At 40.9% G+C, this 24117-nt stretch overlaps 1 protein-coding gene across 1 annotated transcript in view; it reads left to right on the top strand.

Annotated features, from left to right (window-relative positions):
* Positions 1-24117, top strand: part of AATF (apoptosis antagonizing transcription factor) — a 114602-nt gene that overhangs the window by 77942 nt on the left and 12543 nt on the right. Inside the window, exons 9-11 of the mRNA XM_075264384.1 lie at positions 5238-5305; positions 9148-9228; positions 13530-13601. Of these exons, the coding sequence (XP_075120485.1) occupies positions 5238-5305; positions 9148-9228; positions 13530-13601 (221 nt within the window). The remainder of the gene's footprint in view (positions 1-5237; positions 5306-9147; positions 9229-13529; positions 13602-24117) is intronic.

Raw genomic sequence — 24117 nt, 5'->3', positions numbered from 1 at the left:
TTTATTTGCATTTTTTTTTTAAAGTGAATAAAACATTCACTTTAAATCAAAATTGCATGAAGGTGCCTGTTCGTATACAGTACCAAGTGGCATTCTGACAATGCTGCAGGTGTCTACTTTAAGAAAATATATAGGTATGGGGGGGGGGGGGGGGTTGGATGCTTTTTTAATGTTGCAATTTAGGTTTGATTTGTCCATCTCAAAACTGTGAAAATTGCTCTGGCTACTGGAGGTGCAAAATTTCCAGAGACCCTTGGCAGCGAAAAGGTTAAATCTTGGAGGAAATTTTTTAAAATTGCATGTTCAGAAAACTGTAAAATCCTCTTTTATTAATAATCATTGTATTCTTAAATATTTTGAGACCACCTCCACCTAATCCTTGGAAAAGCAAGTCTAAAATTGCCGTCTGAAATCTTTGTTTACAATCATTGTGTAAACCTTTCCATGTGAGTTTGAGCCCCCTGAGTTTTTAGGCCTGCTTCATTTCTGCGTTCGGGGAGTCCACTTGGTGACACCCCCTCCCCCAAGGAATTTCTCATTGCATATTTCATGTGGATAGGGGAAGGTAATGTCCTGAATGCAGATGTGAACTGGGCCTGAAAACATAAAATATAAAATAGATATATAAAAACATGGCACATAGTAGTCTGCTGTCTATGAGAGTACCTATCCACAGGGTATTGTCTGATGCTTTACACATTAGTAAAGAACCTGTGAGGTAGGAGAGTTCACAAGGCATTCACTCCCTTTTCAGATACCCATTGAGTATGTAGAGGTTCAGATCCCTACCCTCTTGAGAATCCTGTATGATAGTTTTCTTTGCTTCCCATTATCTTCACAACATTGCATTGGTGGTTAAACAGTTAATGTGAGTGTGTGCTTTAAATTTTTTATTTTTTTTAAATCCATCATTTTACAAGCTGATTTCGGCTCCTTAACAATTATCTTCTTGCTATTCTGCTTCTTTCTAGATGTCTTTTCTGAATAATCCATTGGTTAAATTTGGTAAAATGACCACTAGTTTTACCAAACATTAATAAATATGTAATTTACACCTAGCATGTTTGTGTAATCCAGCTTGCTAGGCTTTCACAGGTATGAGCTTAATTTTTAAGCGCACACACATAAGAGAATTTTGATTTTTAATTCACCCTAAAGTGATGAGTTCAGAGACAGATAGCACTGGATGACCAGTCTCTTATGGGGCTTCATAATTTTAACTCTGATAAATTCCAAATTCAGAGTTATGAGTAGTCACATCTTATCTCTTTTCTCGGTGACTGGTTAATTGGGGTGGCGGGGTTAATCTAAATTAAAACTTAAACTAATAGAGGTCAGTAAGGCAACAGAAACACCTGAGTAAAACAAATGAGGCTGCCAGCCGCAACTTTATCTTGGCTGGCTCCCAGGAGGCGATTGGCAGAGAATTAAAGTCGCTCTGGCGTTCTGTAAAGGTGAATAATGGGCGACACTTGTCAGCACACAGCGTCTTCACAAATGTTCCAGATTGCAGAACTTCCGTGCCAACTGCTGCCATCCGTATAGAGTGAATGAGCACAGGAGCAGTTGTCAACATCTGGCAGCACAGCAAGGAATGGGTGCAAGGCTGGGGAACCCTACAGATTCTAAGTATGGTGCTTGAAGCTGTGGAGGCTTTAATCACTTACCTCTCCTTGGCAGCAGGCAACAGCATATTCCAGCCTCGTTCATCACATGCGGACATCTGCTGAGCCGTAAGGCAGCTACACATTCATTTTCTTTTTTTGCCTCCCAACCCCATTTCTCTTGCAGCCACCCCCACCACCATTACACACACAGACACACACACACACACACACACACACACCACCTTGACTTTTCTCTTTGACCGGCTCTTCCTTCAGTTGCATTTCTGTACAAGAGTATTCTTGGGAAAGATGATCTGTAAAGAGTCCCACTTAAATGTGTGCTGTAATTGTAGGGAGGGGGGCTCTGACAGGCACAGTATAGCCCCTGTTCAGCTGACCCGGTTAATTTCTTTTGCTGAGTGGGATTAGACAGAGACTCAAGTTGAAGCCAATTCAACAATAAAGATAAAAGAAAATTTTTATGTTTTCTGTCACCTCCTACATAAAACTGCTTCCTTTATGTCAGGGCAGTATGCTTGTGATTGTGTTACATTTACATACTGTACAGTAGTAGAATGCATTTACGTATTGTACATATTTTCTTACAGAATGTCATTATTTTCTCTTTGTTATGCGTTTTTACTAAGCGCCATTCATTTTATGCGTTTTTATTTTTTCTTTTAAGTAGCTAGTAAATAACAATTAATTGAGGATATTTTGAGTGCAAGCTTCAACATTTGACACGTGGTGGTGGTCAGGTGTAATCTTGTATACGTGTTTGGTTGGCACTGGCCATTTATGAGTTAAAAATGGCTGTGTTCAGTGTTCACACATCAGAGCTTAATGCTCAGCATGATTTACTCACACTTCCTAGTTAATTATTAGACATAGGGAGACATCATACATCACTCTCAAAAGAATATATTGAGTTTTGACGAGAGATATTTCTGTTTTGACTAATAAATTCAGAGCATAAAACAGGATGATGAATGGAGCGTCTAGGTAAGGAGGAGGGTGGGATTTTACCCTTCAATACAGGTTCTGCTAAAATCCGGTATAAGCCTCTTTTAGATGCATTCTTTGCATAAACATGTCGCACATTTGATTGTTAGATCCAGGGATTTGTAATATTGCAGGCTGAGAAAAATCTGGTAGATGGAAGCACTTTATTTTATAACTTCCCATTGTTCTGGTTCCTGTTAGCTAGAGCTGAAGATGGTGTGAGTTTTGTGCTGTAATACAAAGAAATTGTGCGGTAATACAAAGAAAATTAAAAGTGTGTTCTCTTTCTGTGTAGGACCTGGATACAATTTAATATTTATGAGCTTTTTGTCGTCTAGATATTTGAAGCACAGATAATACTGGTATGGAGGGAGTGTACATAACTGTATACAATTCTGGAAATGTGTTCCAATTAGTATACAGCGTCAATGGTATGGCCATATAGTACAGCCATATTGATCAGTAATAATCAGGTCTATTCCACAGGATTGGCACATATCAAATGTAGTGCCAGTATTCAATAAGGGATCTGAAAGTGGCCGTGGAAACCTATAGTCTTGCAGAAGATTGGGTGGATTAGAGTATAAAGACAGGTTATCAAACTTGTAGTTGTTTAGTTACATAAAACTATATGAATTGTACATCCATGTCAGTACAGAGATATCTCTAATGATAACTTTATGCCAAGGTCAGTAACTGGGATTAGGGCGTATCCCCCATGTATAGGGGAAAAAAGGTTATACCATAGTCTTTGTCAAGGCTTTTTATACTGTGGAACTCATCACTACAAGACGTGATGACTGATAACTTGCACAATTTCAATAGGGGAGTGGATACCTTTCTTTAAAGCAAAAGCATCAAAAGTAGTTTCAGAGAACCTTTTTAGGCTGAGGCCCCACGGGACGTCCAGCAGCTAAAAAAAAAGTGTCGCAGGAAAAATGTTCTCCCTAGCAATCCTCTGAGCTGTTACCAGAGAAAACCCATTCACCTTTATTGCCAGGGTGTATAGAATTAGCAGTTACAAAAGGGAGGGGCACTTTAAAGGGCTGTACAAGGGAGCATTCACACTGAGTATACGCTGACTGATTCTGAACGTTAAAACACGTTCAGAATCAGCGCATACAAAGCAGATCCCATTCATTTCAATGGGAGCCGGCATAAGTGCGCTCCCTATTGAAATGAATGGGCTGCTTTTTTTCCCCTATTGGTTTCAGTCAGTGTATATTCAGTGTGAATGCACCCTAAGGGTGCATTCACACGAAGGAAAATGGCGCTGAATTTGGTGTGGAATCCGCATCAGATTCAGCGCTGAAAAAAAAAGCCTCCCATTGACTTCAATGGGAGGCTTTTTTTTCAGAGCTGAATCTGACGCGGATTCCATACAAAATTCAGTGCCGTTTTCCCCCGTGTGAATACACCCTTAGGCCGGGGCCCCACAGAATGTAAACGCTGTGATTGGAGACACTGCGGGAAAAATCGTGGCAATTTACAGTGCAAGGAAAGGGGATGGGATTCATGCGAATCTCATGTCCACTTTGCGGAAGAAATCGCAGTGCGGACACACTGCGTTTTGCAAAGCTGTTGTGGCTTTGCAAATCACAGCTTGTCAATTATATCTACGGAAAAGCTGGCAGTTCTTTTCGCATTGCTTTAGCGCTGCGATTATGGCCTGTGGGGCCTTAGCCTTACAGTGGTTGTGGTATCATATAAAAGCTGAGATTTCTAGTATTCATATGCTACCAAAGTTACAGTTGGCTGGCTATAAAAAAAAAGAAAACAATCAGAAATTTGAGTTTTATTTGCAGCAGTCTTTAATGGTATCCCTGTTTTTGTTTTAATAACATATGAAAATTGAGAATCTCAGTGATGGCCAGCAGATGTGCTTGGGAAATCCAATATATACTACTCACTCATCTCTACTAAGCACATACTTGCATAGCCTTTAGAAAGGCTATTCCACACATACCTTTTGTATGTTAATATTCGCCTCAGTAGTTTTTCAATGAGACCGTTTTTATCCATATGCTAATTAGGCTCCAGCAAGCACAGGAGGTTCTCAGCGTGCTCCCTCTCCTTGCTGTGTATGAGAGCAGGAAGATCAGTCGTCAGCAGCAGCCTGTACTGTACACACAACACACAGTACTCGCTGAGATTTCCGGTGCATGCTGGAGGCTAATTAGCATATGAATAAAAATGGGCTTATTCAGAAACTACGGAGGCTATTTACATAACAAAGGTATGTGTGGAATAACCTTTCTAAAGCTATGTGCTTAATTAAAAATGACTTTTCCCAATGATAAAGCCCCTTTAAGTGGGTGGAGTGAATTAACTCCTAACAACCTCACCCACATCACGTGCTAGAGCGGACTGTACTTGTCACAGACATCATTACTGTAAACTGTTTGGACTACACCTCAATAATATTAGAAAGGAAGCCCTTTTTAAAAATCCAAATACACTTTTTGGGTGAAGCCAGCTGTCTTTTTACAAGACATGTTGAAGCTGTGTTGCTTGAGAGGAAGGGGGGAGAGTGTGGTATCCTTTTGGCTTTACTGAACTTTCACATCTAATTAGTATAAAGTGGTTTTATTTGTGATAATTCATGATTCGTTATTTTAATCTTTTCAGCTACTGCGGGAATTGATAGAGCGTAAGACAACCTCCCTGGATCCCAATGACCAAGTGGCCATGGGCAGGTAAGTGTAAGAAATTAACAATCTGTTAAATGTTACCATCAGAGCTGTCTGTTCAACAGAAAAAAAATGGTCAAGTTCAAAGGTCAACCTCAGTTATATGAGCCATAAAGACTGGCTAAAACCATTCTTCTAGACATTAATCATGGCCAGTAAAATTTTCCGATGATATCACAGCCATTATTTTTTCAGGAGAAATTTCATTCAGGCCCCATTTCAGGAATACAATGCATTGCCCCTTTTCCCACACTGCTTTTCTGTACTGCTGATATATTGTATGAAGACTTAAAATATTCATCAGTGGAAACCATGTGATCTGATCTAGTGTAGGATGAGTATTTTATTGAAACATGAACATTTACTGCATACCTCGCGATACGGCTAGTAGAAAATGTTAATGGCAAGGTGGTTGTTTGGGTTGTGAAGTAATATTCTTATTTATATATTGATGTGGATTTTCAGTTTCTGGGATTAAGATTACCTCCTTTAGGATAGGTCATCGATATGAGATGGCTAGGGGTGCGATTCCCTACTCCCCCAGCTGTTTTAAGAGGCCGTGTCATGCAGCAACATTGTATAGTGCTGTTGGTATTGCAGATTAATCTGATTCATTTGATTAGGATTGAGCTGCAGTCAGACCATATGACCAGTGATGGAAGGGCTGGGTATAGTAGTCTAAGTAGACCAATCTATTCTGCATAGTTGTTAGGTTACTGCAGACCAACTCCCATTTGCTTATAGAAGTTAAAACTTCCAGGGTGTATACAAATATATTTGATAAAAAAAAGGAATAGTATTTGCATTAATGAATTGAAAAAAATACACAAGTATAAGACTGCAAGGGTATAGTTTACATCTGAGAAGTGAACTCCTTGGGCCCAAGATGGAAAAATAACCTCAAGGACAGTGTTTGTTTGATCCAAATAATTAAAAGAACCAGTGTTATAAAACTCGCTTTAACTGATGGAGACACTATGGAAGAAAGCCTGAAGAGCACGACAACTGTACTGCAGGTCATCACTCGTATCAGAAAATAAATAAGTTATAAAAAAGAGAACACTGTACGGTCTATGCTGAGTAGGAGTTACATGGACATCATCGGGCCCTATAGTAAGGGCTTCTTCCCTGTGATGTTGTTTTTATAAAGTTGAGGTATTTTTTCAATTAAAAAAAAAAAAAGTCTCCATAACCCAGATGCTTTATTAACAATGATGCTCATTCTGGAAACTACGAAGTATATTTATTTGGGTTGGTGTATAATACACCAGTTTTAATGAATGGCCTTGCTGGAGTGTACGCCTCTTTAATAGTTTTGGAGAATCTTTGGTTGTGTCTGCACCATTAATTTTATTGGAATGTGAAACCCTGCGCACTTTTAGGATCTCCCCTATCCATCTCACAAAGTGAAGTCAGTGCACAGCAATAATACAACCACCATTGCCCTGAATGAAATTGTTAAAAATCTTTTTTGCCCATTTACTTTGGGAAGCAGCAGATCGGGGCTGGCTCATCCTCGCCATTCCAACAATAGCAGATGTCTGCTTACTAGGTATGACACTGCTGAGGATCTTCAGTTGCTTCTTTTACCGAAAGTTTAAGGCTGAGCCCACATGTTGCAGAAAAGCTGCTTCAAAAGGAATGCAAAATATAAAGTAAAGACTTTTCTCCTGTAAAATCCATCCCTGGCTTTGGTTAACCAAAACGCAGCAAAATCTCCAACACAGCTTTTCTGCATTATATGGCCTCAGCTTGAATGATTTTCTCTGCATATTACAATATGACAGTATTAAAAGATGTCAGTACTCATTTACAAACTCTTAAATATTGTTACAGATTAGGGGGCATTTCTTTTGTTAACGCCCATAGTATATTTACATAAATATTTACTTTTTGTTGTTTAGTATACTGTTTGTATTTTTGAGGTACAAATTTTTAATTTTTTTTTTTTTTTTGTACTCATTATTTCATATTTCTAGTTCCATTTTCCAGCAAACCTTTGTATTTAATTTGAATTTAAATTTTTTTCAGTTCTTTTTTTTTTGTGGGTGGGTGGGAGGTTAATATATGTAAAATTGCAGAGAGATCAACTTCTGCTGCCTATAGTTAAAATATGTATTCATAATAGTGTTTGGTTCACATGTTGAAGTAGCTTTAAAACCTCTTTCTCTTTGCCAGGGCAGGTAGCTATACCCTTTTATTGATTAACCATTGATCACCTCCATAATTATTATTTTACTCTCTAGCTTCATGAGTACAGCTAAACTTCCTAGACAAAAGTCAATTATTGTTGAAATAAAGATCACTTGTTTATGGTGAATGCTGCTGCTGATCTTCCAGTGCTTTGAAGAAGAACTTTGGAGTTCACTGTAAATTTAGAATAATATTTGCAAATGTAGAAAATGTTTAGATATACTGCATTTCCAATACCAGTGATCTTAGAAATTGCCTAAGCCAAATGTAGGCTACTGCAGTATTTAATACTTAATTCTGAAACAGAGTAGATCAAATAGTTTTTTATTTTCTTTACCCCCTTCTGGACATCTACCATACTATTACCGCGGATGTCAACGTAATAGTATGATAAATATGGCAGCCACGCAGGAGCTGAGAGGCCGCCACATCCGTAGGGTCTCTGCTGTATTATACAACAAAGATCTTTGCTGTATAATACAGTAGAGATCTGGCAGCTATGGCAGCCACTGATCATTGACATTAAGGCCTCTGGCACCTTGGTCAAAGCTGACTGAGTCACCATTTTTGTGGAGACTTGTGGGTGCCACAATCTTTGTGTAGTTAGCCAGGGCCCGGAACGAGATCTGGAGCCAGCAATCAGTTGCTATGACAGCCTCTAATACAAGTGCCGGTAATTTGCAATGCAAATCTATAAAAATATTTCTCTCATACAGCCATAGCAGGGAAGGGGGGAAAAAATCAAGGGCTAAAGCACCGTGTTTTTGCTGTTTTGCGTTTTAAATAAATAGCGATCAAAGCAATAGACATACCCAATAATAACTAAAAAGTACATCTGGCCATGCAGATAATGTTTATGCATCACCATACACAAAAAGTTATGGGTATCGGAATCTGGCAGCTCCCAAAAATATTTTTGCTTTGCAAAGTTTTGCATGTTTTTTTTTTCTTTTTAAATGGTATAAAACAATAAAAAAAATTTTATTTGGTATGCCTGGAATCTTACCAACCTGTAGAATACAGTTGACATGTCATTTCGGTGGCACAGTGAATGGTGTAAAAACAAATCCTATATGAAAGTCGTGCAAACAGCAGTGTTTTTTCCATTCTACCCATTCTGATTTTTTTCAGCTTCCCAGTAATTTGTACAGAATAATAAATAGTACTATTACATAGCAAAATTTGTCCCACAGACATTAAATCCTTATATGGCTATTTGACTGGAAAAGTCTAAGGGTGCCTTCACACGGAGTAAAGCTCCGCGCATTTTGCTACAAATTACACGTGCAAAATTACGTGCTTTATACGAACAAAAAAAAAAAAAGCCATTGAACTCAATGGCTTACTACATTTTACATGTGTATTTTTACACGTATAATTTGTAGCAAAATGCACGGAGCATTACTCCGTGTGAAGGCGCCCTAAAAGTTATGGGGTTTAGGAGGCAGGGAATCAAAAACAAAAGTTGTGGAAAAGTCCCTGCAGCGGGAAGGGGTTTAAAAAGTGAATTGAGCAATTTTATTGCATGTAAAGAATAGTTGGGATTGGAATGTAAATCGTCTACCTGTGGTGTTATACTATAATGACTTGCTTACTGTGCAATATTCAATCACCAAAAGTTTTACTGAGCTGTTGTCTTTCGCTTGGACTTCTAGGCAGTGGCTTGCTATTCAAAAGTTAAGGAGCAAGATCAAGAAGAAAGTAGACACCAAAGCAAGCAAAGGGAGAAAAGTGAGGTAAGCTCTGCGGCATTTTGTGAGCAAATTGTGAATGATTGAGTTATTTACTATATGCATAGAAAAACCTAAAAATAGTGTGAAATAGACAGTGTCAAAGGTGCATTCACATATATCTGGTAAGAGAGCTGCTCCATACTCCTTAATAAACAGTCAAGTATAACCAAATAGATGGGACCCACATAAGATGCTACCCATTTGAGTGTGGTGGGACCGTGAAAGCAATGACCACGCAGACCACCTGAACATAGTCTGCACCTTTTCTGTCAGGGAGGCCACTTGGTTTGAAAACAATAGTATTGGACTGCGATGGTGAACTTAACCATTATATGTGTATGAAGTAGCCCATATATAATTATGGGCTTCAGCCCCTTCCCATTTGTGCATGGCTGTACACTGTAAACTTTTCTGAGACAATCATTGGCCTTCTGTCCACCATGTCCCTTTTTGTTCCAGTGGTAAAAGTTGCAACACATTTGTAATGTACATGTGGATGTCTAAAGTCTGTCAATCACAGCCAAAATATACCTGTGTAGCTAGATATCTAGATTAATACAATTAGGCTGGGTTCACATCTACTCCAGCTGTCTAATCACTCCGTGAAAAAGTCCTGCAAGCCCAACTTTTTCGTCCAGCGATGTTAGTTAAAAATGGACACACAACAGACTCCATTATTGTCCACTGTTTTTTCCCATTCTTCCGGTCCTTTAGTGGACCTGAAAAATGGACACCCAGCAAAGATGTGGACATAGCCTAAGAAAGACCCGAGTAGTCTACAGCAACTGTGGGACACTTACTAGAATTTCTCCCATTCCTGTTCTTTATGGAGAAGTAATCCTCGGCTTTTTCATTGCACTGCATTTTGTTTTCCTTCTTCATAATTTAAGAAATACAAGTTATAATTAACGTGAGACATTTTGGCACTAAAATATTTTAACACGTCTTGTAGAGCGTCCAGACAGCCATCAAGTAGCACTAATCATGAAGATGTGTCTTTCTGATAAAAATGATGACAGGCAATGTCAGAGTCTCTGCAGCTCATTCAAGCTGAGGCTTTTTTTTTTTTTTTATAAGCATAGCCTTCTATGGTCTGCGTGAGTCTGGTTTTCACTATTATGTCAGCAGCCACCATCGCTAATAAATTTTCTTCGACATTGCCGCACTTCTCTTGAACTCTGCAGTGCTGTCATGATACCACTAAATGTTACAGTATGCCAACAGTGTTGATACATAGTGTCTTAATATAATCTTAATATATAATATAAGTTTAATATTTTCTGCTAAACTATTCTTTTTAATTTGCATAGAATACATTTTTAGGCGCTATCTTCTATACTCCATAATAAAAAGCTTGAGTGTGTGTCCATGATCATCCTTGGTTGCATACACATCAGATAGAAAGTCATGCAAGTCAGTCTGGGTCAGTTGTGGCATAGTAATTTTTAAGATTGATGTTCTGGGATAATTTATTAAAAGAGGAAAGAGCTGCTTTGTTGGCCTGAGAAGCCTGTAATTATTGGCTATCAATATTCTTTTCTGTCAGCATCACACATAATTGGATGTATTCATGATTCAGTCAAAAGCCGCTGACAACATCACACAACTGAGTCACACTCTCAAAGCCTTTGAAATAATGCAGACCATTTCAGTGTATGCGACATGGACTGTACTCGTTCACTGTGAGATCAAGGCCCTACCATGGCAATCTTATTACCCAGCTCCAGATAACAATTGAACAGTCTGGGCCAGATCATCAGTAGCAGAGAGGTGAACAAAATGTTCAATTACAATTTTAGCGAAACATCCTTCCTCTGTGAGAAGTTTAAGCATGTTGTACGTTATATCCAGAAAGATGCAAATAAAGGATTTAGAGAGAGAATGTCATGGATTTGCTGATCTCATTCTGTGGCCTATGTACATGAAATTGCATTATGGGGTTTATTTCTGTGCAAAATTAGAAAATCTACAGCTGGTGGTACCGCAAATAACTTACAATAGAGATTTTATCACAGACAAACAAGCAAACCTCAGTGAGAAATTCTGGTGTTGCATATTTCCGGTGAAAAACTGTGGCTGCTAGTGTTGCAGAGTTTGGTCTGTTGCGTCTTTTGGGATGACCGAAACTGCAGCCACAAAGGGGACTTTTTAACAATTAACTGTACCTCTTTATTCCCAGTAATGGAGAATCTTGCAGCAAAATTTGGTGACTAGTTGTCCAATCCTGTTAACTATGTTGTGGGCTAAAGCAACTAGGAGTGTTAGAAAGCAGGATTTTAATACTGGCTACTAGCTAGTGTTTCATTTCAGACTAGCTTTAGAATGAAACCTGGTTTTATAGGATACGGATACTTGTTGCAGTTACGGCAGCATACTCAGGCGGCGCGGACCGCCATTTTCCGGTGGTCTGTTACAGTGCTACATCCAATGCCTGCGAAAGGCAGAACATACAGAGAAGAGGGGAGTGAGCTTAGGGGGCAGTGGAAAGTTATGACTGAGGGGGGTGCTCGGAGCACAGGGGGAACACCCCTGGGTCTTCTGTGATCATAACTAGCATTACAGAAGGAACAGATTTTATCAGAAATGGCGGGGAGAGGAAAAGAATGGAAGGTAGGAGTAGAATAGCCTTTTTTAAGGCTTTTCCATTGTGCCGTTAGTTGAAAAGGTGTTTTTCTAACGATAAGACTCCCTTTTAAAGGGAACCTATCACGCAGACCCAATTTTTTGTAGGTACCACGTCGGAATAGCCTTAAGAAAGGCTATTCGTCTCCTACCTTTCTCCGTCTTCTCCGCGCCACCGTTCGCCTACAATCCTGGTTCTTGTCGGTATGTAAATTAGCTCTCTCGCAGCACTGGGGGCGGGCCCCAGCGCTCAGACAGCACTGGGTGCGTCCCCAATGCTGTGAGAGAACTCTCTCCAGCGCCGCCTCCATCTGCCTCCGTCATCTTCAGCCTTTTCTTCCGGCGGTGGCTTGTAACTTCTAGGCCTCTTGCCTTGGCCAGATCAGAGTGCGCATGCCCACAGGCTACGATTAAATGGCCGCATGCACAGTATTGTAAGCGGCCATTTTCTTGTGGCCTGTGGGCATGCGCAGTCTGCTCTGCCCAAGGCCTTAGAAGTTACAAGCCACCGCCGGAAGAAGATACTGAAGGTGACGCTGCTGAAGAAGAGGAGGTGGCACTGGAGAGAGTTCTCTCGCAGCATTGGGGACGCACCCAGTGCTGCGAGAGAGCTAATTTACATACCGACAAGAATCGGGATTGTAGACAAACGGCAGCACGGAGAAGATGACGAAAGGTAGGAGACAAATATCCTTTTAAGGCTATTCCAACGTGGTACTTAGAAAAAATCATGTCTAAGTGATAGGATCCCTTTAAGGGAGGAGTAGAGGAAATTCTATACATTTCTATAAGCATGAATACTGTTTTGCTGTGAAAGGGCATCCTTTTTTATTTTTTATTTTTTTTTTTTTAAAGCTGTTCTTTTAAATATAAGAGCGTAACCTCCTGGATTTAGAAACAGCTGGTTGAGATTGTATACTAGTTTTGTTTTTTATCTATGACTTACAAGTACACCCAGCTCCTTTTCCAACAGTGACTCTCCCAGCTTTATTCTGCCTAGGACATAGGTAGCATGCAGATTATTTTACCCAGATGCATAGTGGATGACCAAGCATATGCCGAGCGAATGATGTGGCACAGCCAGAGATTGGGGCAGCATATTAGCGTCCACTAGGCCAGAAGTTGGAGAGGTAGAAAGACTTCTCCAGCCCCATTAAACAAACTGGTGACCCCAGAGGAGGCAAGGGGAAATGCTCAGTGGACCAACCCTGCTTAGATGCTGTGCATAGTGTTAGCACCATGGAGGAGGAGAACAAGGTTCTGTGATGAGATAAGCATCTGAGGTGGTCAGTGCTGGGAAGGGCTAAATGCCTTCAGCAGTTGGGGGCGCTCTCCACTTTTAAAATGAAAGCTTGACAAAGCCCAATCCACTGTGCTTCACAGACCCTGGGTCTCTTTTAAACTTTGGTTTTCACAGCAGCAATACTATGTTACAGAGGCTTGGAACTAGCTGACAAGTTCCCTTTAAGTTTGTAGGCCATGACATTAAAGCTTAAGCGGGCACAATTTCATTGTAAACCCTAAACTTCTACAATCAGCATCTGTACCACCATATATATTTTATTTCTTTATTTTACAATATTTTAATATTAAAGTGGCAACACAACTAAAGATGTAAGAAAACAAAAAGTGCAGTGAAAGTAATTCCTACAATGTAACGTTGCTTTTGTTGCTTCATGCAGGTACCATGTACACAGCAAGTTAGTGAGCTTCATGGCTCCTATTGGCCACAGTACAATGAATGATGAGGCCAGGTGAGTAATGGACTAATAATGTTTATCAAATGATTTCTGACAGTGTGACATTGACTTGTTCTTCATTCTCTACTGTCTTTTTTTTTTTTTTTCCTTACCAGTTCAGCATTTTTCACAACTGTCATAGAAAGATGTTGTCTGTACACCAGCCTTGGTCTTTTTGCAAAGTTAATCTGCTTATAATAAATAGTATCGGGCAGAGTGCTGCAACACAAATTTACCTGTAACCTAAAACCGTGAGGAAGCCGAATACCGGATTATTCATAAAAATAGTCTGTGTTTATTCCGAATGCAGATTTACTAATTCTGTTTCATGTAGATGTAATAGTTTCATTGAGTTGTTGCAGAGCTGTCAGAGGAACATATCTTTGGTCTTATTCTGGTTTGCTATTTCTGCTGTTGAAAACAGAAAAATAAACCTTTTTTCTGAAAGGGGATGTGTAGGACTTTAAGGCTAAAGTCCCAGGTAGCAGGTCGCAGCGAAAAACGCTGCAGGAAAAACTGCAACACAGTTTTTCCTGTAGCACTTTTCACAGAATGCCCACTGAGGTTTCTTCTCCGGACTTTCTGCTTCAGTTATACATATAGGGAAACAGCCAGCGTTTCCGTAGGTATAATTCACATGCTGCACATATTTTTCTGCAATGTGTGTATTTTAAGTCATGTGCAGCACTGGCCTAAAACAGAAACTAGCTATTGCTCCCATATTATTTGTCCCACTAATCCAGTGCCTTAGTCTGAAATGGTGAATTTTTGTTGTTTTCCAAAAATAATAATTTAAAGGGGTATTCCCACGTCACATACTCACCAGTCTTTGTTTCTATAAAATCTTTTGTCTTCCGGCTTTGTTGCGTCATTGGTGGGCGGGGTCACATATGCAAAGTCAAGCGGTGAGATGCCGCTGGCCCTGCGTGCACGCTCATAGACCAGTCTAGCCTTCACAATGCGAATACAGACCCGACATCCGCCTCTCTCTATTACTGCGGATACCGGGTCCCCCCCCCCCTCGGAATAGCAGCATCGCTGCAGGGGCAGAAGCATAGCGATGTTGCAGGCATCTGTGCTGGCGTCTAACCCTCCCCGGCATCCGCCTCTCTATTACAGTGGATACCGGGTCTGTATTGGCGGCCCCTTCCCCCCAAAGGGTAAACTACCCCCCCCCCCCCCCCCAGGCTCGCTCCCGTGCACTTAGCCCCTCCTCCCTCCCCCCTCAGAGCAGCAGATACATCACTTGACTTATGACCAGATAAGTCAAGGGATGTGTCCCAAAAAAATGAATAAAGTAAGATAGTGGACAAACAAAGCAGTTTTGCTGAAGCATTGTATTTAGGAAAAGTCTTACATTCACATTAACAAGCGGTATAGATAGGATCCTTGTGATGGGACAACCTCTTTAATTTTTATTTTTAGAAAATAGCAAGCACTTTAAGTCATTTGGATAAAAGGGTTGTCTGTGATTTTCTTTTTCTTTTTTTTTTTTTTTTTTTTTTTTAAAAAAAAGCTTTTTTTGTTGCAGATTTTCTTGTGGTTTTTTGAGCCAATCCCAATGGCCACAAAAGGAATGGGGAAATACCGTATATAGAAAGTTCTTATATGTCTATCTCTTGCTTGGTCCACTTCTGGCTTTGGCTCAAAAAAAAAAAAACGGCAACAAAATCTGCAACAAAAAAATGCTCCGTGTTCACAGTAAGGGGCCTCAGCCTAAAGGGATTTTTGGGGAATTTAATATTGACCCATAGAATAGGTCAGCAGTATGAGATTGGTGGAGAACCAACTTTCGGAACCCGTCATTAATTGCTTTCCCATTCACTGAATGTACAGTACTAGACAATATATGGAGCTGTGCCTTTTCAATAAGCTGCTTGGTAGGGCTGCTAGGAATCCTAGTCACATCCATCTGATATTTGACCTATCCTCCAAGTCCTCAAGATTAGAGATGAGCGAACACTAAAATGTTCGAGGTTCGAAATTCGATTCGAACAGCCGCTCACTGTTCGAGTGTTCGAATGGGTTTCGAACCCCATTATAGTCTATGGGGAACATAAACTCGTTAAGGGGGAAACCCAAATTCGTGTCTGGAGGGTCACCAAGTCCACTATGACACCCCAGGAAATGATACCAACACCCTGGAATGACACTGGGACAGCAGGGGAAGCATGTCTGGGGGCATAAAAGTCACTTTATTTCATGGAAATCCCTGTCAGTTTGCGATTTTCGCAAGCTAACTTTTCCCCATAGAAATGCATTGGCCAGTGCTGATTGGCCAGAGTACGGAATTCGGCCAATCAGCGCTGGCCAATGCATTCTATTAGCCCGATGAAGTAGAGCTGAATGTGTGTGCTAAGCACACACATTCAGCACTGCTTCATCAAGCCAATACAATGCATTAGCCAGTGCTGATTGGCCAGAGTACGGAATTCGGCCAATCAGCGCTGGCTCTGCTGGAGGAGGCGGAGTCTAAGGTCGCTCCACACCAGTCTCCATTCAGGTCCGACCTTAGACTCCGCCTCCTCCGGCAGAGCCAGCGCTGATTGGCCGAAGGCTGGCCAATGCATTCCTATGCGAATGCAGACTTAGCAGTGCTGAGTCAGTTTTGCTCAACTACACATCTGATGCACACTCGGCACTGCTACATCAGATGTAGCAATCTGATGTAGCAGAGCCGAGGGTGCACTAGAACCCCTGTGCAAACTCAGTTCACGCTAATAGAATGCATTGGCCAGCGCTGATTGGCCAATGCATTCTATTAGCCCGATGAAGTAGAGCTGAATGTGTGTGCTAAGCACACACATTCAGCACTGCTTCATCAAGCCAATACAATGCATTAGCCAGTGCTGATTGGCCAGAGTACGGAATTCGGCCAATCAGCGCTGGCCAATGCATTCTATTAGCCCGATGAAGTAGAGCTGAATGTGTGTGCTAAGCACACACATTCAGCACTGCTTCATCAAGCCAATACAATGCATTAGCCAGTGCTGATTGGCCAGAGTACGGAATTCGGCCAATCAGCGCTGGCTCTGCTGGAGGAGGCGGAGTCTAAGGTCGCTCCACACCAGTCTCCATTCAGGTCCGACCTTAGACTCCGCCTCCTCCGGCAGAGCCAGCGCTGATTGGCCGAAGGCTGGCCAATGCATTCCTATGCGAATGCAGACTTAGCAGTGCTGAGTCAGTTTTGCTCAACTACACATCTGATGCACACTCGGCACTGCTACATCAGATGTAGCAATCTGATGTAGCAGAGCCGAGGGTGCACTAGAACCCCTGTGCAAACTCAGTTCACGCTAATAGAATGCATTGGCCAGCGCTGATTGGCCAATGCATTCTATTAGCCCGATGAAGTAGAGCTGAATGTGTGTGCTAAGCACACACATTCAGCACTGCTTCATCAAGCCAATACAATGCATTAGCCAGTGCTGATTGGCCAGAGTACGGAATTCGGCCAATCAGCGCTGGCCAATGCATTCTATTAGCCCGATGAAGTAGAGCTGAATGTGTGTGCTAAGCACACACATTCCGCACTGCTTCATCAAGCCAATACAATGCATTAGCCAGTGCTGATTGGCCAGAGTACGGAATTCGGCCAATCAGCGCTGGCTCTGCTGGAGGAGGCGGAGTCTAAGGTCGCTCCACACCAGTCTCCATTCAGGTCCGACCTTAGACTCCGCCTCCTCCGGCAGAGCCAGCGCTGATTGGCCGAAGGCTGGCCAATGCATTCCTATGCGAATGCAGACTTAGCAGTGCTGAGTCAGTTTTGCTCAACTACACATCTGATGCACACTCGGCACTGCTACATCAGATGTAGCAATCTGATGTAGCAGAGCCGAGGGTGCACTAGAACCCCTGTGCAAACTCAGTTCACGCTAATAGAATGCATTGGCCAGTGCTGATTGGCCAGAGTACGGAATTCGGCCAATCAGCGCTGGCTCTGCTGGAGGAGGCGGAGTCTAAGGTCGCTCCACACCAGTCTCCATTCAGGTCCGACCTTAGACTCCGCCTCCTCCAGCAGAGCCAGCGCTGATTGGCCGAATTCCGTACTCTGGCCAATCAGCACTGGCTAATGCATTGTATTGGCTTGATGAAGCAGTGCTGAATGTGTGTGCTTAGCACACACATTCAGCTCTACTTCATCGGGCTAATAGAATGCATTGGCCAATCAGCGCTGGCCAATGCATTCTATTAGCGTGAACTGAGTTTGCACAGGGGTTCTAGTGCACCCTCGGCTCTGCTACATCAGATTGCTACATCTGATGTAGCAGTGCCGAGTGTGCATCAGATGTGTAGTTGAGCAAAACTGACTCAGCACTGCTAAGTCTCTGCATTCGCATAGGAATGCATTGGCCAGCCTTCGGCCAATCAGCGCTGGCTCTGCCGGAGGAGGCGGAGTCTAAGGTCGGACCTGAATGGAGACTGGTGTGGAGCGATCTTAGACTCCGCCTCCTCCAGCAGAGCCAGCGCTGATTGGTCGAGTTCCGTACTCTGGCCAATCAGCGCTGGCCAATGCATTCTATTAGCCCGATGAAGTAGAGCTGAATGTGTGTGCTTAGCACACACATTCAGCTCTACTTCATCAGGCTAATAGAATACATTGGCCAATCAGCGCTGGCCAATGCATTCTATTAGCTTGATGAAGCAGAGTGTGCACAAGGGTTCAAGCGCACCCTCGGCTCTGATGTAGCAGAGCTGAGGGTGCACAAGGGTTCAAGTGCACCCTCGGCTCTCCTACATCAGAGCCGAGGGTGCGCTTGAACCCTTGTGCAGCCTCGGCTCTGCTACATCAGAGCCGAGGGTGCGCTTGAACCCTTGTGCACACTCTGCTTCATCAAGCTAATAGAATGCATTGGCCAGCACTGATTGGCCAGAGTACGGAATTCGGCCAATCAGCGCTGGCCAATGCATCCCTATGGGAAAAAGTTTATCTCACAAAAATCACAATTACACACCCGATAGAGCCCCAAAAAGTTATTTTTAATAACATTCCCCCCTAAATAAAGGTTATCCCTAGCTATCCCTGCCTGTACAGCTATCCCTGTCTCATAGTCACAAAGTTCACATTCTCATATGACCCGGATTTGAAATCCACTATTCGTCTAAAATGGAGGTCACCTGATTTCGGCAGCCAATGACTTTTTCCAATTTTTTTCAATGCCCCCAGTGTCGTAGTTCCTGTCCCACCTCCCCTGCGCTGTTATTGGTGCAAAAAAGGCGCCAGGGAAGGTGGGAGGGGAATCGAATTTTGGCGCACTTTACCACGTGGTGTTCGATTCGATTCGAACATGGCGAACACCCTGATATCCGATCGAACATGTGTTCGATAGAACACTGTTCGCTCATCTCTACTCAAGATGAATTCCTGTTAGCCTACCTGATCTTTGTGCTGATCATTTTATAGAAAAACTTCTATACACTGGGGGGAAAAAAATTCTAGTTCCTGAAGCAGATTCTTCCAACCTTCAAAAACCTGTGTGAAAATACCCTCACCCTTTGCTTACCCTGCACTTCACATTCAAAAATTGGCAAGTCCAGTATGATATGGTTATGGTCCTATAGTCTCAATAAGATAAGTAACCCCCCCTTCCCTATATTGAGACTATTGAGCCTATAGGACCATACTTTTATTGAGGACTTTTATTGGACTCTAGAGGATGCCATGTGGTGACGGCATGCTTAAACCTGAGCTGGACATGCCGAATGTGCAGACCATTGAATAATAAGATAAGTGGAAGCAAAGGGTCAGAGTTGTACCGTGCTATACATGTTCGTCTGTGTTGCTAAAAGAGAATTGCCTTAAAGGTGCATTGATTTTTTTTGGAGCTCATTTTGCAAGGGATCTCCCCTCATTGTAAGTGTATGGTGTCTATCTTTTATTTATTTTGTTCTTGAGCCGGTTAGTATGCAGCCTGTGGTCTAGGATATTATGGGGAACATATTTTAATATGTATTATATTTTAGTATAGAGGATTATTGCTGCTGTGACATTTTTCTATTTTGGATCCCTCTGGTTGTATTGTGGTGGGGGTATTTTATGTGCAGCATTTGATAACCAAAATTCTAGTCACTAACTGAACAAATGAAGACGACTCCTCTGTGTCTTTTAACCCCTTGCATGCTACAGTGCATGACAGATAAGAGAATAAACGGAAGTTTATAAACAACAAAGAACATCCCTGTGACTCCGTACCTGTTTCTCAGCAGTGCTGTTTGGTTATGTCACCTGGGTTTGGGAGGATTATGGAAGAAGTACATCCACACAGATGTACAGTACATTTCTCTATGGCCTTTTTGCCATTTTGCACAAATCTGCATTTAAGGAAAATTAAAATGATGTAATCTTTTTTCCAATGCAGTCTTTTTACTTTGAGTGTTGTGCATGCAGAGAAGTGTATGGTTTCATTTCTGCTACCTTTTCTATATGGAAAACATCTGATTTCCTACCATGCCATTCATTCAAAATACCTTATCTGTTGCTTTGGATGATTTTTGCGATTTACCGCAAATGGACCAATGTTTCTTCCAGCGGTGTCAGCATAACTGAGAGCCAACATTCCTCTGCAGTATAGAGAGTAACTGAGGTGCTAATGATCTCTGTTCTTTCTAGCTGCGTGCAGCCTTCTCACTCACCCGGAAGCTACAATCATTATACAGTCACAGAGACAGCTCTCACCAAAGTATTGGAGATGGAAATTACAAAGCAAAGATAAGATTTACAAGACTAAATATCCCGGGCCTTGTCCTTATTATGGAAACATGTGGCCACACAGTCATGTCATAGCAAAAAAACATACTAAGCACTTTATTTCTATTACAAGTCTAAATAAGTAATATACAAACGATCTAGTTCTACACCGCTACGATCTTGTATTATTATTGTCAGTTAAAAATGAGAGCCGGTTTAACAAAGAAAATATATGTAGAAAAAATTTCAGCCAGTTGCCTCAACTCTATTGATAAGTAAATCCAATACAGATGGATGCAAAAAGTTTTAATTGGTGTTAATGACTATATAGAATTGTACTGTATTCCCCACTCAGTGCCTGAAAGGTGCTGCGATACTCATTCACGTCCCCTAAGAGCAAATGTAAAAATAGGTTCCTAGTTCAATGTTTCAGTAGTAGTACCTCTCCCTTTTCCATTTTGTGTTTGTACACTCTGCTTTAACTGTGATTTTGATGCCATCAGCTTCGGGCACTTTCATTTATCTCTGGCTATTATGATTTATGGTACCTTCTCATTTGGCATATCTATGTGTGCCTCCAGACGCCTTTTGCTGTGATATTTCCAAGCTTTATTTTTCTTTATATCACAATTTTATGGCATTTGCAATGGAAGAACATCATTATGTGTTTAATTGATATGTGTAGGATGGAAGCTTATGGTTTCAGTGTTTATGTGGATTTTTTTTTTTTTTTTTTTTTTGGTGTGGGTATCCACTGTATATAGTGGCATCTTTTAGCTCTCTGAAGCCAATTTTTGCATATATCTCTATCTTAATATCGAAATCTGTGTGTATATATGCAGTAGATGGAGACAAATATCATTACTGATTATAGCTTTACATTGCCTGGTGACTAAAAATTATTTGGGTAGCATCTATGTTGGGAGAAGGTGAAGAAAAGCTTTAGATCAGTTGTCCAAGTGCTTTTTCTTTCTCCTTGTCAAGACATAACTCTATTATACTGCAGTATGTCCTTAGCTCCGTCCATCAAGCCTCTACATCCCTAAATGATTCCAATTTCCAGAGTCCTGTACAAATGCTTATTGCAGCTGTCAGCATTATCCAAGTTAATTTCTCTCCCTCTCCTTTGTTGTAATGTATCTGGATTTATCCCAAGTTGTATTTTTGGACCAAGATCAAAACCTAGGGGAACAGGAAGTTTTTATGAAATACAGCACTTCAAACCCGTATTAAAGTAATTTACAGTGAGTGCCAGTCGTGTGTAATTTTAACACTTGTTTTATTGTATTGTTCATAGAAGATCACTAGTCGGTGTTTGCATATTTGCATTAAACTTTTGATAAAGTACATTTACCTATTCTTTTCGTTATCGATCTGTGTCGTTAGACTATATTAATACTTATTTACCAATTTATCGGTTCTTTATTATAATATCTGGAAATTGCCCTTCCATTTATAAGGATCCTTTGCATGTAGTTTGTACACATGAGTGACTCTGAAGCTATTTGAATATATTTTGGTGCTTAAAGGGGTTTACCTGCCCCAAAATGATTATTTAATTTTCATGTTCTGACACCCAGACCATGCACATATCAGCTGTTCCAGCAGCCTCTGGGCACCAGAAGTTACAGCAGTGGACATGGAGTGTGTGCAGCTCCTATTCATGTAAGCCCCACCACTGTATAGCGTTAGTCCTATTACTTGAATAAGCACTGTTACTTTTGGCACCTGGCTGATGGAACAGCTGATCTGTGCGTGGTCTGTTTATTTTTACATTCATAAAATTAGATGATCTGTTTGTTTTTCTAATTTAAGTTCCCCAGCATATAGTAAAATCTGTCAATTGGGGGTAAAAAAAACGTCTTCGAGTGCATAGTAAAGGCATGTCTAGCAGTCCACACTCTCTTCCCAAGATGTACATTGTCCAAAAGTAGCCTTTGCTGCCCTATAAAAAGGCATTCAAAGGAAGTACTATTGCTCTCATGTGACAAGACCCAGTGTTTAACAAAGTTGAGTTCAGGTCTGTGTTGCAGAGACCAATGCATGGAGAACTTTTCTTTCTGTCACTTTCCACTTTAGAATGTTGGACCCCATTATAGTCAGTGGGCTATGCCAACTCCCTGTGTAACTGCTGTTTTAGCAGTCAGGTTCTGTTTTTTGAGTCCATACAACTGAGACTTCGGACCAGTGTGAACCTAGCATAAGACTGCACCTGAAATGTTTTCACAGCTACATGCCAAATTTTAATGTAATCCGAGATTTCTGTGTGCGTTTTATTTATTTATTTATTTATTTATTTATTTATTTATTATTATTAGTGTACTTTGGTTGAAATCTTTGTTTCTGCATGATAGAATCCAGGTTTTGGCTTTAAAATATCAGTGGTTATGAAATATTGCACCTTAAAGGGTATACAAATTAAGCTTGTATTCTTGTCCCAACTGTGCAATCGAGTCTTGCAACCAAAAAAGGAGCTTTTTCCGTCACGTGGTGCCTCATATTAAAGAGGTTTTTCTATTAGACAGTTATCCCCTATCCGACTGCTCAGATCCCCTCTGATCAGGAGGTTGTTGAAATTTTGTATAAATTTTGAATAAAGCACCTGTATCACTTCATTCAATTGGAGTACTGGAGATAGCCAAAGTACAACCTTTTCGTGATCATTGAGGGTCTGAGCAGTCGGACTGTAACCAGTCTGCAAATTATCCTATTGTATAGATAGCTGAAAGGGGTTTCCCCATCAAAGCAAATTATTCCCCAAATTCATATCTGTATTAGATCCTCTAAAATTGCAGATGAAGAAGTCTTGCATGCAAGGCTATATAGTTCAGAAAAATAAAAATATCAATACCCAACAGGCCTCATTGTTGTTAGTAGGATCCCTTTGTTGTCCCTATTCCTATGATGGAACTAAAGAACAGACTAAACAACACATATGTGAACCCAGCCTTAAAAGTAGGATGGAATATTTTTTTCTCAGAACAATATAAATTCTAATTCTGTATGTGTAAGCCAGCAAGTACTCTTGGACATCATTCACCTTTTCTTGAATTAACCAGTTAAATGTAGTGAAACGTCAAGGAGTGCTATTTTGTGAAATCACAGGTTAGTTTGACAGGTAAGACAAGATTGCAAATATGCAACACTGATTTAATCGGTTAGAACAAGAGCAATATTTTAACTTGGGCTACCTTTTAACAGCATCATTAAGGCCTCTCATTACTTTTTTATTAGAGGCTTGCTCTGTTTCTTATCTGATTACAGACTGAACATAACTCATGGCACTGATTTGATCTCTTGTTAAAGAGGATTACAGCTTTGCATTAACTCAGTTTGACACGGTTTATAATTTGATTGTTGATACCCAGCCTAGCACTGTCACATGTTTGACCCCTTACACCTCCCCCCAGGTTGAGCTATAGAGAAGGACAACTATATATCATCATTAAATATGGCATGCAACACTCAGGCAGGAGAAGTTCCTTCTGCTGGCATTACTAAGAGAACCAGAAGAAAAAGACTTATTTTATAATACTCAATTAAAATATATACACATTCCCTTCAATGATCTGCACATTTAACAAAAATGTAGGGAAAACTAGAAAGCATTTGAACTGTAATATCGTTCTCCATAAACTGGAACTCTAAATCGTGTTAACTAAGATGTTCTACAGCTTTCTACATCTCTGCTTGATTTCATTCTACTTTTAGTGGGCAGTCTATGGTCATGTGATGAAATTGATACAGAAAGTATATTGGAAAATTGTAGAACTTTACATTATACAAACAATAACATTTATTTACTGAAACTAGACAACCCAATCCTTAGACAACACCCCAAGC

This window comes from Leptodactylus fuscus, chromosome 2, assembly GCF_031893055.1.
Source record: "Leptodactylus fuscus isolate aLepFus1 chromosome 2, aLepFus1.hap2, whole genome shotgun sequence".
In the NCBI taxonomy this organism is placed as follows: Eukaryota; Metazoa; Chordata; class Amphibia; order Anura; family Leptodactylidae; genus Leptodactylus; species Leptodactylus fuscus.
Note: the sequence above shows the minus strand (reverse complement) of the source record. Positions and strands in the feature narration are given on the sequence as shown.